Source organism: Eschrichtius robustus, chromosome 12 (genome assembly GCF_028021215.1).
Source record: "Eschrichtius robustus isolate mEscRob2 chromosome 12, mEscRob2.pri, whole genome shotgun sequence".
Classification (NCBI taxonomy): Eukaryota; Metazoa; Chordata; class Mammalia; order Artiodactyla; family Eschrichtiidae; genus Eschrichtius; species Eschrichtius robustus.
In genome coordinates this window covers 54,382,652-54,395,592 of record NC_090835.1, presented here as the reverse complement: position 1 = coordinate 54,395,592, position 12,941 = coordinate 54,382,652, and the positions used below count along the sequence as shown (strand labels likewise).

Here is a 12,941-nt window from a genome sequence, read left to right as displayed (position 1 = left end):
GTTTTACATATATTTACAATTTTCCATAATGAAAAGTTTAAAATAGAAAGAAAGAAAGAAAGAAAGAAAGAAAGAAAGAAAGAAAGAAAGAAAGAAAGAGAAAGAAAGAAAGAAAGGAGGGAGGGAGGGAGGGAGGAAGGAAGGAAAGAGAAAGAGAGGAAGGGAAGGAAGGAAGGAGGAAGGGAGGAAGGAAGGAAGGAAAAAAGGAATCATATGAACCATACAAAAAGCAGAGTCAATATTCCCCACCAACAAGCATTAATAACATAAAGTTCTTTTTGATAGGAACTTCTGTAGAAAAAGATAAAACTAGATTTTAAAAAATAGATAAAACTAGAAGGTGATATCTGTAGTTCACAGCAGAATAAACAGGTTGCAATATAGAATTTTACCCAAGAGATAAAGAAATCTGATAACCTGTACCACCAGACAACTATCAAATCCACTTGTCAATGGAATGTTTTAAAAAATGTAGTGCTAAGGACACACACCAGAAGCCAACACATCTGCAATAAAGGCAGAACTTTTAAGTACAGAATTTCACACCAAATACAGTGATCTAGCATGCTCCAGATAAGCTGAATTTCATGAAAAATTTTAAAAAATATGAAGAGTGAAAGAAAAGAAATATAATATTAAATCTTAGAAAATAAAAATAAAAGAACCCATCTTTCCTAAAGTGTGAAGCCCTCTGAGGAGAGAGAAACTTATATCCCAGCTCAAAAGCTGGGCTTTTAATTTTTCAGCAGTCACACCCGACGTTGTTGCCGTCTGTTGGAAAGTGGTGGGAGAACAGTCTGAAGCTGCACTGGCGTGGGGGCTGCGGGAAGATGGGAGGGAAGCAGTGAAGGGGCTGCACCTAATCCAGTAGGCTTTTGGTCCAAGAAGCAAGATGGCTGCACCAAGACAACGCCACACCCGAAAAGCAGATACCAGGCTTAGCTGGAGTACAGCAGGTGACCAGGGCCATGCCTTGCCTTCCCCAGCGATGGATATGCCAGCTTTAATACATCCTGGCAGCTAAGGAAGAGAGGATAGTCTGCCAGAGCTGAAATACTAGACCCATACCCAACAGGGGGTGATGGTCATGGATGGGCTTTGGGTGGAAGCAACCCAGGAGGACAGTTTGATCAAGAAATCAGAAATCATCCTGAATGCAGCCCAGAGACAACTGGTTTCGCCTGTAGCATCCTCAGAGTCGAGAGCTACGTAGGAGTGTGGATGCTGGGACCCTGCTAGAGAGGCTGGGCTCATCTTTTGAGGCTAATTCTAGGCAAGAATCCGGAATCCAGTGATGTCAGTGTTTTAATAAGCTCCAGCCACCTGGGAATGAGAACATCTGAGAAACTCCTCAGAACGTGTAGAGCAAGCACCCAGAAATAGCACATCTGTAAATGAGCTTCCTCCTTTAATTCTAAGGGGCCCTCTTCTCTCTCCCACACATACAGACCTGGCCCTGGCTGCTGGCCCTGCATGCTCCCTCTAATGCCCAGACACACACACGTTTTCTCTCCCTCCCTCTCCTTCCCCCTCTCACCTCTTTCTTGGCTTGCCACACTTGCCTCTCCAGCTCCTCAGGTATCATCTTACCTCTAAGAGACACAGGTTTGAGACATTGTTATGTTCAGCAGTGAACAGACCTTGGTACTGCTTTTTAAAATAGTATCAGTTTCCCCCTCCACCCACCAGGCTTCCGGATCCTGTCCCCATTACCTTCCATCTGTTTCCACAAAGCAAGCATTCTCAGTGCCAATCCCAAGAAAGGAGGCTGCCTTCTTCATAGAGTAATGACACTACATTCAAAAAGGCAAGGGGGAGAGAGAGACACAAATACATAGCATGAAAAAAGTACTGTTTATTATCTAAATGGGTGTACATCATACGGCTAAGCCCAACCTTTGGAATAGTATTGCCATAAAAAAAAAGAAAGTAATTTAACTGAGCTCTTTAGTATAGTGGTTGAAAACACTGATTTTGGTTGGGGTCAGAGAAACCAGGATGTAATTCCAAGTTTTCCCAGTTACAGCTATAGACCCTTGAGCAAAGAACACATACTCTCCCAGCCTCCATCTGCTAATCTATAAAGCGGGCATGTGGATGCCTCCTCCATCTGCTTGTCATGGAGTTAAATGGGTTAATGCATGTAAAGAGCTAGCACAGAGCCTGGCATATGGAAAAAACTTGGTCACTGGAGGCTGTTGTTTTACGTAACATTGAGAAAAGTTTCTCTTGATGTTACTAATAAAACTCAGTATTAATGGAAACAGAATCTAGTCCACTGCTGACTCAAAAACCCTCTAAGGAGTGAGCAAGACTGTCTCAAAAATTGTAGTCACAGGCCACAGAAGAATCTATTTTCAAGAGCAAACAGTGGGTTATAAATGCTGATCAGACACTTGACCAATCTTGTTTAATATTGAATATAAGACTGAAATTAGACACACGGGAATGTGGCTAAATCATAACAACAGAAGTAATAATAATTTATAGACACACTACTGATGCAGCCCTGGCATGAATGAGGCTAAGAGCTGGCTTTGGAATTAGGTCTTGTCTATCTCTTATTGGCAAATAGTGGTATATACTTTGGATTGTTGGGCCTTTTTGCCCTACGTAAATCCTATAAAATAATTAGCATTCAAACATTGGAGATGTCGCTCTTCATACATTATTGTGGACAGGTGGTCAATTAATTCTTTTTCATGCCAGAAAAAATGAAGGTGCTAAAGGACATTATTGTACCAAAACACCTTAGTAATTTAATTTGTAGGTATGAATACATTAAAAGAGTCATCAAGCCTTCACACTTAACTTGATATATTTCCCTCAAATGTGGTAAATTTTTTCCTCTTTTGTCAAGACAGTTTTATGGGGAGCTCTTTTTTAACTCTGTAAAAATAAATGCAGAAGTAACACCATCAGGAAAAATGAAACCATCCTAAATAATTAATTTCCAAATATCAAATAGGACACATTCAAAATGCCTGTAGGATGCATTCATTTCGGGTTGTTACAAGAACATGAACAGAGTGAAGAGTAATAATGTACATGAAAATATAGTTAATTCCCTACTTGCTACATCAGCCCACCATAGCTAAGGTGACACAGCTAAGGTGAATTATTTCTTACCAGAGATTGGGGCTCTGGCACCAAACAGCTATTGATTTCATAATGATAAATAGTAGCCTACCCCCACTGACATCTGCCAATAAGGAAAATCACATTGCTTTGCCCTGAGAAATAGCAAAATACCCCCAACCAATGGATCTGCTGAATAAAAAACCTGTCATCAGAATAAGAATAGCTTCGGTGGAGCTATTTTTGGGTATCTCAGGGCAAAGTAGAGTCCAATGTCAATCTCAGATGGATAGAGATAGATTTTTACAAGTCTGAAAAACTGAAGTCTAAACATCTGAAAGCATCAGAGGAGGAAAAGAGCCCTGGAAGGGGAAAAAAAAGAGAGAGCAATGCTTCAGACATACTGAGTAGTTTCAAGAGAAGGAAAAACCTAGAAGGCCGGAGTTCAGAAGTAACAGCTGCATTTAGAAACAAGAAGTGCCTACTCCCTTCACTGGCAGAAGAGAAGTTAGTCCTTCTAAGACCCAGTCTCCCCCTGAGTTTCACTCGTCCACAGAAGACACATAAATCTCAGTGGGTATTCATTTCTATAAAAGTAAGATGGCCAGTGCCCACAGGAAAGACAGAATTGCACTGAAGTATTCCTTCCTGGTTCCAGCAAGGATTTCATCTGTGACCTTGGGTTTCTCAGTGAACCGCTGCTTTCCCCTCCTGTGGATTGTGTTCTGGACACTTGGAGTCCTAAGATGCTGACTAGTTTGAAGTTCAAATTAGCTTCAGGTGGTGGGGAGAGCAGGGTTATGAATGTTATGCCTTAGGAAATAAAGAAAAGGAATGTACAGGGACTTTTCCAAGAGCACGCAGCTGGTTCAATTCCTAAAGAGGCAGAGCCGGAATCCAGATGGACTACCTTACACTCTGCACAACATCCTGAAAAGCACCTGCTGGCCCGTGAATGCCTGCAATGCCATCCAAACTCAGGGCAGCCTCACCTAGAGAGCAGGGCCACGATGGAGGGAGTCAGGCACCTCAGGTGCAAAATTTAAGGAGGTGTGACCTTGAGACCTGGACTCTAAACGTCTCACTTGCCTCATCCCAGCCGCGATCCTGCTAGTAAGGAACTAGGACAACTGATCGCTGGCCTGGGAGTGAAAAGGGTTTCTTTTCTCCCTCACTTTTTAGTGGCGGACAATAATCACTACTTCATGCTAATTCCCAAAATGATTTGAATGACAACCCTAAGATTTCTATAAATGTAAGGAATTCATATCTAACTGCTAATCAGGCCACAAATCTGTTCCTTTTATTATTTTTCTCCAAAAGTCCCCTTCTCTTTGGTTCCCGCTTGGCCTGGAGAGGCTACCTTAGATATGCTGACAGTCTAGGGGTCTCTGCTGTGATCTTCCTGGTCTCCACCAACAGCTGAATTACCAAGGACACCTGAAGTGTATGCAAAACCCCCTTTAGTGGTGAGTGCACACACTCTGCATTTGATGGTGCAAGGCAGAGATGGAGTAACTTACCCTGGTTCATCTGGGGCTGCATAAAAACTGGAAAAGTAAGGGCACCTGATAAAACAATCTGGGAAAATAACCAGGGGGTCATGGGCCAACGCCTGAAAAAAAACAAGGGGGCTATAACAAAAAGATTAGCATAGGGTTTAGGATCTTTTAGGAAACACAGCTTTCTTTAATTCTTTTTTTTTAACTAAGTAATGAATTGGTTTGTTGTAAATAGTGGTACAGAGGTCCCTAAAATATGAATTAAAGTAGTGTCAATGCTATGACTTGGGTCTCTTTGGCAGAGCAGGGAAAAAAAGGAGCTACAAAGAAGAGTATGGTGGATGGGGTAAAATTTATATATTCAAGGCTACAGTGTGTTCAAAGTTATGGAATTTTTCTGTGGAGTTCACTTTGTTATGGACTGAATGCTTGAGTCCCCTCAAAATTCGTGTGTGTTTAATCCCTGGCCCCCAGTGTGATGGTCTCCAGGGCGAGACTCTGATGGGATGAGTGCCCTTGTAAGAAGAGGAAGGCAGGCCTCACTCTGACCACGAGCCTGGACGGAGGCAAGGCCATGTGAGCACAGAGGTTCACTCGCCAGGAAGCAGGTTCTCCCCAGACACCAGACCTACCAGCACCTTGATCGTGGACATCCCAGCCTCCAGAACTGTGAGAAATAGACGTCTGTTGTTTAGGCCACCCACTCTATATTTTGCTAGAGCAGTCTGAGCAAACTAAGACACACATCTAGCTTGGTTTTCTGGCTCCATCCTCTGCTGGTCTGTTAGCCAAGGCATATATTTTACCTCTTTTTGCACCTATATCTCCACCGGAGATTTTAAAAAATACTTAGTTCTGGGTTCACAACTTTTCAATTTCTTTTCATTCCCAACTTGCCAGCTACACCTGTTACTGATCTTTCCCAGGCATAATCTTTATTTTAGGCTTCCATAGAAATTCTTCCCTTTTTCTGGAGCAATTATCCCAGAAAAGAACTCTGGTACATTTTAAACCAAATGAAGAACGAAAAAGGCAAAGGTAAAAGCACTGCACTGATAGCAGGGCCCCTGTTTAATCAGCTTTCCAAGGCGTGGAAATAGCAATTCTAACGCAGAAGGGGCTCTGCATTTCTGATACACTAGGGTTCCTCCAACTGAAATACCAAGGATTGGAACCCGAGGGTTGGAACCAAAGTTTCCCAGGGCAGGGAAATTCTACTCCATAATCATTCTAAATAACCAAGCATTTTCCCCAGGTGTCCACATTCCCAAGCATTCTTCTCTTGCTACAGAATGAACATCTCATGAGGAAGGGCCTGGCGAGCTGAGGTCAGAATCTCAGACTAGGTGACTCCTCCCAGCTGCCCCCAACTCAATGCCCACTTTGCCCTTAGCACTGAACTAACCAGAACTCAGGCAGGGCAGGGGGAACACGCAGGGGTGGTCAGGTTCCTGCACCATTTATACTTTTGCCATAATAAAGTAACTTGCTCTTGAAAGAAAGTAACAGATACAGGAAAGTCCAGCTGGAATTAACAGAGAATTTTCAGATTTTGCCCACCTCACGTGTTTGACAGGAGACCTAGGATTATTGCAGAAGGTACAGGAGGGGACATGGGGAAGAAGCAGTGGTGGGATGGACCCCCAGAGGCCCCCACTGGAAACACAAAAAGAAAAACAAAAAAAGCATCCCTTCTAAGTAAGACTGCATATGAGCTGTGCTCCACATTATTATTGCTGGGTCATTCTCCTCCTCCTATTACTACTAATAGCTAACGTTTTTGTCTATCTAGCATGTGCCAGATGCTACTTTACATGCTTTAACTCATTCAATCTTTGCAATAACCCACTAATCAATCAGTGCCTACTAAGCTCATGTCGCCACTGGGCTGCTTTAATGGCCCCAGACTGTTCACTGCTCCCTGCATCCAGTCCCTTTTCCTGGTGGCTTTGCAGAGTCTCCTTAAGAGGTGAAGTCTATTTTCCCACTTCTTGGATCTAGGTTCCTATATACAACTTATTTTACCAAGAAAATGAGGGAGAAATGACAATGTGCCAGTTCTGAGCCCGGGACTCAGGAGGCCCAGTGTGTGCCCATGCTGTTTTTTACCTGCACCACTGTCCTGACAACACACATGGACTAGCCTGCTGGAGGATGAGAGACATGTGGAGCGTCACTGGGGTCATCCCAGCCCAGCCACTCCCAGATCAGCCACTCGCCAGCCAAGCCCAGCCAAGAACAGCAGCACTACCCAGCTATCTCCAAACTCGAGGGTGATAATATCTGGCTATAGTTCTATGCCACTGGGTCTTGGAGTAATTTGTTAGATATTAGAACTAACTGATACACTCATTTTTATAAATTAGGAAACTGAGGCACAGAGGAGTTAGTCAACTTACCCAAAGTCACTCAGATAGTAAGTAGTGGAGACAGGAATTGAATCCAGGCAGCCTAGCTGAAAGCCAATGCGCTCATCCACAATTGGACCTCCTACGTCAGTGGGGAGCACAGTGAGATAGGGGACTGTGGCAACATCCAACTGTGCGTGTGTGTGCACGCGCGTGCGCATGATGTTCATTGTTACTGAATATCTCCCTTTCCCCTTGAAGAGCCCTTGTGTTAGCCATTCAAAGCAATCAATTTCACAAGGAAATGGGAGTAGAAGACATACCTGATATCAGTAGCAATCATCTAAGTTCTCACAAATAAGACACTCAGAGATTCATAGAAAGAGATGGCACTTTCAAATTAAGTGTTCTCTTTTCTTAAGAAAACGTTACAGACTATAAATTTTAAATAAAGGTGATGTACAAAATTGGGTGGCCAGGGCTTACAATATCAAACCCATCAGAATTTCTTTTGGAATGAAATACAACGTTGTACGTAGGCACGGGACTTACTCATGGATGGGATAAAAGCACATCGGGAGCACCCAAACAAACAAGCCCTCTCCCTTCATGATGTATTCATTCTCAGAAAATCTATATCTCATATCAAAAATAATTTGTTTCTTACCTCTGCTGATGTGAAAAGGATTAATCTTGGCAAGCCAGACAGCCCCTTTTCTTTAATAGCAGGACAGTACTTGTATCTGGCTAAATTCATGGCATACATATTGGACACTGAACCACCTGCAAAAATGAAAACAGAAATATGTATAGCATGACGTCATTGTTCCCCAAGTGCCGGCTACAGTGGGAGGCATGGATGGCTGCAGGTGCACCAGCTTAATGACAAATTACTGCCAAAATCAAGGGAGCATCCCCCTCCAATCCCATTACTCTTACACACTTCCTCATCTCCAGTTCCAGAAGTTATGGTCTATTCTCTCATTCCAGAGCTTTTCTAAACTAAGAGTTTCCATCTATGGACTTAGGGCCAGTACCCAAGTCTCCATAGTTAATAATATTCTTTCCGTCTGTCTCTAATCAATAAAATGACGATACATGCTCCTCCCTGGCTCCAAAGAAGGACTGTAGGAGAAACAAAATATGATTCAGGAAACTTCTCAAGTAAAGTTAATTGATAAACTTGAAAAACGTATGATAGCCCTTCCTAACTCCCAGCAGCAGATAAATTCATTTGTGTTGGATATAAATCCAAAATTGTAGACATCTCATTTGTTAGCATGTATGTCATTTCTGTAGCATTTAGGCAAAATATCATCACTCTGGAGAAAGGCACAAGCTCGATTCTCCCCAAGTGGCATGATTAACATCCAAGTTTTTGTAATGTGGAAGTCTGCGGGGAGTTGTTCCTCAAATAAGGCATGAATAAAATTGTAGATGCTTTAATGGAGGCAATAACTAATTGTACTTACCTGGGTTAAATATTCCATCCCCTTCTTTCCAGCCAATAAATTCAATCATTTTCTTCAGAACCGCTTCTTCCACTAACAGAAACACTGGGGACACCTCATACGTATAACTAGATAGATATAAAAAACACTTCACTTCTATGGCTAGAGTCAAACCATCCCTTTGGAGTCCCAAGAAATGCACATAGGGTTTTATTAAACCAAGTGGCTGTTGAAGTGTGGGTAGAGTCTTTGGAAATGAATCCATCGGAAACAGAGAAATACACAGTCTATGACAGCACTGGTCACGGTTAGATAAATGTCAGCAGCTGGTGGCTTTAGGGATACTAGCTACTTCGCAGTCTTAATTTAGAGGAAACCTTCAATTCCATTGCAAGAGATAAAAGCAATGCACCTGGATTCTTTGTATTAGCCATGAACAGCAGCCGTTTAGCTCTTTGGATGCTGCTTTGGATGCTGGTTAAAGAAAAACCATTGTCATGGTAGCCAGGTTTATTAGGTTACTACCATGATGTACCCTAGCAGTCAGCTCTAGAACTTGGGATTCCTCCACCACACTCCTGGGTTTGTACAAATAGCAAGAGCACTGTGGACATCTCTTATGATGTGATGATTTTACTACACAGCGCTACCTGGATCCCTGTCATGAAGGTTTGAGGCTCTGGGCTGGAATGTTGTCATTAGAGAGCATTGCTAAGTTAGCCCCTTTAGGAATGTCCTGTGGTGGTCCACACCCGATGACTGGTCCAGCTGGAGGTACAACTGGGCCTGGCCTTGGGGGTCCAGCTCCAGACCACACTGAAGGGCCAGGGTAGCTCCAGAGACGTCTGTGGGGTCAGCCAAGGTGGTCTTAGAGCCTACACAGTGGCTTGACTCCTATCTCTGCCCACTTCTGCTTCCTTCCCCTCCCTCACCCATGTTGACCCCAAGGGTTTCCCTTAATAAACATCCTACTCACTAAGCTCCATCTAGGGCAGCTGCCCAGGAATCCAGCCTGAAACAGTTACCATGTAATTTTATAACGTTTCTTTCTTTCTCCAGATAACTGGAGGGTGACTAATATGTATAATCTCCTTCTCGAACAATTAGGTGATTACATTAAATTGAATCTGAATAAATACGTACTCTAAATATGTAAGCTAAGCAGACACATTTAAATTCATAGTCACGGAATTTAATGCAATTATGTTAACATCAGAAGGAAAAAAACTTTGGTAAAGAGGCAAAAAAAAAAAAAAAAAAGGAAAAAAGAACACCTACTGTGTTATCACCTCCCTACCTGCCAAGCACTCTACAGAAGTTACATCATTTTTCAAACAATTTAGCTTCTATTTTCAACCATGCTAGGAAACCACTTTACACATATCAAAAGTGTGAAAAAAAAGTATATATGTGTATGTGTACCTACAAATAAAAGTGAAATAATCATTCACTTTTTAGTAAGAAAAAAATACTATTAAACTTGTCTTTGCAAACTAGCTCAACCGTAAACCTGGAAATTGGCCTGGAGGTGGAGGAGAGGACAATACAGAATGCGCTCGTGGCTTCGTGATATTTTGAGTGGACTACTCAGCTTAGCAGCAATTTAATACTTCAAAAGCCTCTAAATATTTCAGTAAAAGAACCCAGATGAGGAGTTAGAGAGATCCCAGGACTTACAAGGAGAGGTTCACAGAATTGTGTAATTTCACTATGTTTTCTACCACTTAACTCTTCTACCCACTGTAACCTGGTATCTGGTATTGTCTTGAATTATTCCACGAAAAATTCTGTAACTGAAGTCACCAATGATATCCATGTTGTTAATCCAGGGGACATTTTTAGTCTTTGTCTTAGTTAAACACTCCACTCAACAATATATGACTCTGGACACACTCTCCTCCATGGCTCCCAGGCCTTCCCAGTGGATTTTCTCTTTCTTCTCTCTCTACTGTAGGCTTATTCTCCTCCTCCCAACCATGAAATATCAGATGCCCTCAAGGCCCAGGCCCGAGCCGTCTTCTCTCCTCACTCTATGCTGTCCTGCAGGCAGTGCTTCTCCATCTCCTGGTTTGTTTTTATTTAAAATGTCTCCATCCTGCTCATTAAAATCACTTGTTGGGCTATGAAAATATATCAGTGTCCGGGACACATAGACAGAAATTCAGATTTAATTGGTCTGGGTTGGGACCTAGGTCTTAATATTAACCCAGTTCCTAGGTTGATCCTAAAGAGCAGAAAGGGTTGAGAATCCCTGACTTTAGGAATCTCATCCATGCCCACTACTGAAACTACCATCCTTCGCCAGTGACACCTACATTTATAACTTCCATATAAGTATCAGAATTTCAGGCCCATATATATCTCAACTCACCAAGAGTGTACGCTTAAATATTTCAAAGTTACTGCAAATGCAAATGTTCACAATGGAAAACTGAATTACTGCTCTTGCCTTTTTCACCATAGACTTGAAAATTGGCCCCTCTTCCAGTGTTTCTTATCTCAGTGAGTGACATGACTATCAACCCAGCTATTAAGGCCAGAAACCCAGGCATCATCTTATAAACCTCCCTCTTGTTCCCATTTCCAAGATCCAGTATATTATCCAGTCCTTTCTGTTTTATCTTCCAAACACATTTTTTCCCCCTCTATTCCTACCACTTCTGTCTAAATCCAAGCAACTATCATCTCTTACCTGACCAAGGTAATGCCATCCTAATGGGTCCCCTCCAATCCACTCTCCATATTTCCAATGATCTTTTTACTAAGCAAATGTCACCTAGTGATATGGAAACCTTCAATGGCTTTTCATTGTACTTAGAATAACTCATAAATGTGGCCCACTGGGCCCTGCATGTCTGGCTCCAATCTTGTCCTCCATGACACCCCCCCATAACTTTCTCAGCTACACCCACCCTGACTTTTCGGTTCATAGCACATGTCATGCTGTCTCTTGTCATAGAGTCTTTGAACATGCTGTTCCCTCTGGAACCCATCCCTCCTCTTTTCACCTAGTTAACTTTCATTCATTCTTCAGCACTTAGCCGTCACTTCCTCAGAGAAGACTTCCCTCAGTGCCCAACAAGGAAAACTTGTCCCATTTATATTTATAGCATCATGCACCTCTCCTTCATTTGAAAATAATACATTAATTTGTGTAGATCATTTTGATTAATTTGCATGCATCTCTATATCACTAGATTATTTGCTTCATGGAGGCAAAGTGGAGGTTTGTTTTTACACAAAGTATCTCTCCAGCACCTTAGCACAGACATGGCTTTTCATGCAGGAATGAGTTCTTAATCAATTTTCTCATCTGTTAAGTGGAGATAATTCCTGCCTTACCCATCTCACAGTACCACTATCAGATCAAACTGTTCTTTGAATACTGCAAAGTGTCATAAGACTATTCCATTATTTATGATGACACTGCACAAATTAAACCATTAAATAGAAGTTAATGAAATAAAACTTCACCTACTTAACAAAATCTCTAATCCATATTCCTTGTAAAATTCCATTTAAAGGTACTCACACACTTGGGTTTAATGCTTCTGTCATAAATCTGGCCACCAAGGAGTAATAATCAAGTCCAGCATATAACTGGTTGAAAAATCTTGGATGGTCTGTAAATTGAAATAGAATATTAATCTACACAGCAGTATAAAAGAAAGAAAACTATCGACACAGAATAATATAAGTGAATCCTTCAGACAATGTAAGCAGCTGGATACAAGGAGTATACAATGCATGATTCCACTTATATGACGTTCAATATGGGGCAAAGCTGATCTGTGGAGACAGAGATTAGAATTCCAGGTACCTTTGTCAAGGAGATACTGATTAGGAAGGGGCTTGAGGGGGCCTCTGGAGTCCCAGGAATGGTCTATATCTTGCTCTGGGTGATGGTCACTTACATGCAGATAGGTACAAATTCACTGAGCTGAGCACCTGAGGTTTCCCACTTTCCTGAATGTAAATTATACCTCAATTTAAAAAAAGCATTTAAAATATTGTCATGTACAAGGGAAACAAATGTTGAAGACCCATTTCATAGCCCTGTCTACTGAACAATATGTTTCTAAGCAAAACTTGAGCACTCTTTTGAGAGCTTTGCTTTACCTGTTTCTTTTTAAATACAACCCAGACCCAAACCAGAACCTTGAGAAATGGATTATTTGAGCAGTTTGTCCACATATCAAAGCCTGCTGCTACCTTTACCTTCTAAAAATATCGATGTTAATTTCCCTAATTTAAACACATTTCACTCACCAACAGGGTTCACTTCAGGCTCCTGGCAGTGAGTGGCCTTTTAATTTTTCAGATTGGACCATTTTTTATAGTGCAACTGGCATCGTGTTGTTGGAGTAAGATGTGACTCATCATGCAGCTTACATAAACTTTCTGATTCAATGCACTTCAAAGGCAGTTGCCTTTAAGGCTCGAAAAACTTCAGTTCCAACTTTCTATTTTTTTCCCTCCTATAAAAGGTCTCATAAAGGTTCTTGGCTTTACACAGTGTGAATATTCACACCAAACCCCAGGCTAACAGCTGGCTTGACATT

General features: G+C 41.8%; 1 protein-coding gene across 1 annotated transcript in view; it reads right to left on the bottom strand.

Annotated features, from left to right (window-relative positions):
• GADL1 (glutamate decarboxylase like 1) overlaps window positions 1-12,941 on the bottom strand; it is a 145,486-nt gene that overhangs the window by 126,360 nt on the left and 6,185 nt on the right. The window contains exons 3-7 of the mRNA XM_068557871.1: window positions 11,912-12,002; window positions 8,401-8,507; window positions 7,596-7,711; window positions 1,714-1,793; window positions 1,538-1,592 (exon numbers count right to left, since the gene is read on the bottom strand). Of these exons, the coding sequence (XP_068413972.1) occupies window positions 1,538-1,592; window positions 1,714-1,793; window positions 7,596-7,711; window positions 8,401-8,507; window positions 11,912-12,002 (449 nt within the window). The remainder of the gene's footprint in view (window positions 1-1,537; window positions 1,593-1,713; window positions 1,794-7,595; window positions 7,712-8,400; window positions 8,508-11,911; window positions 12,003-12,941) is intronic.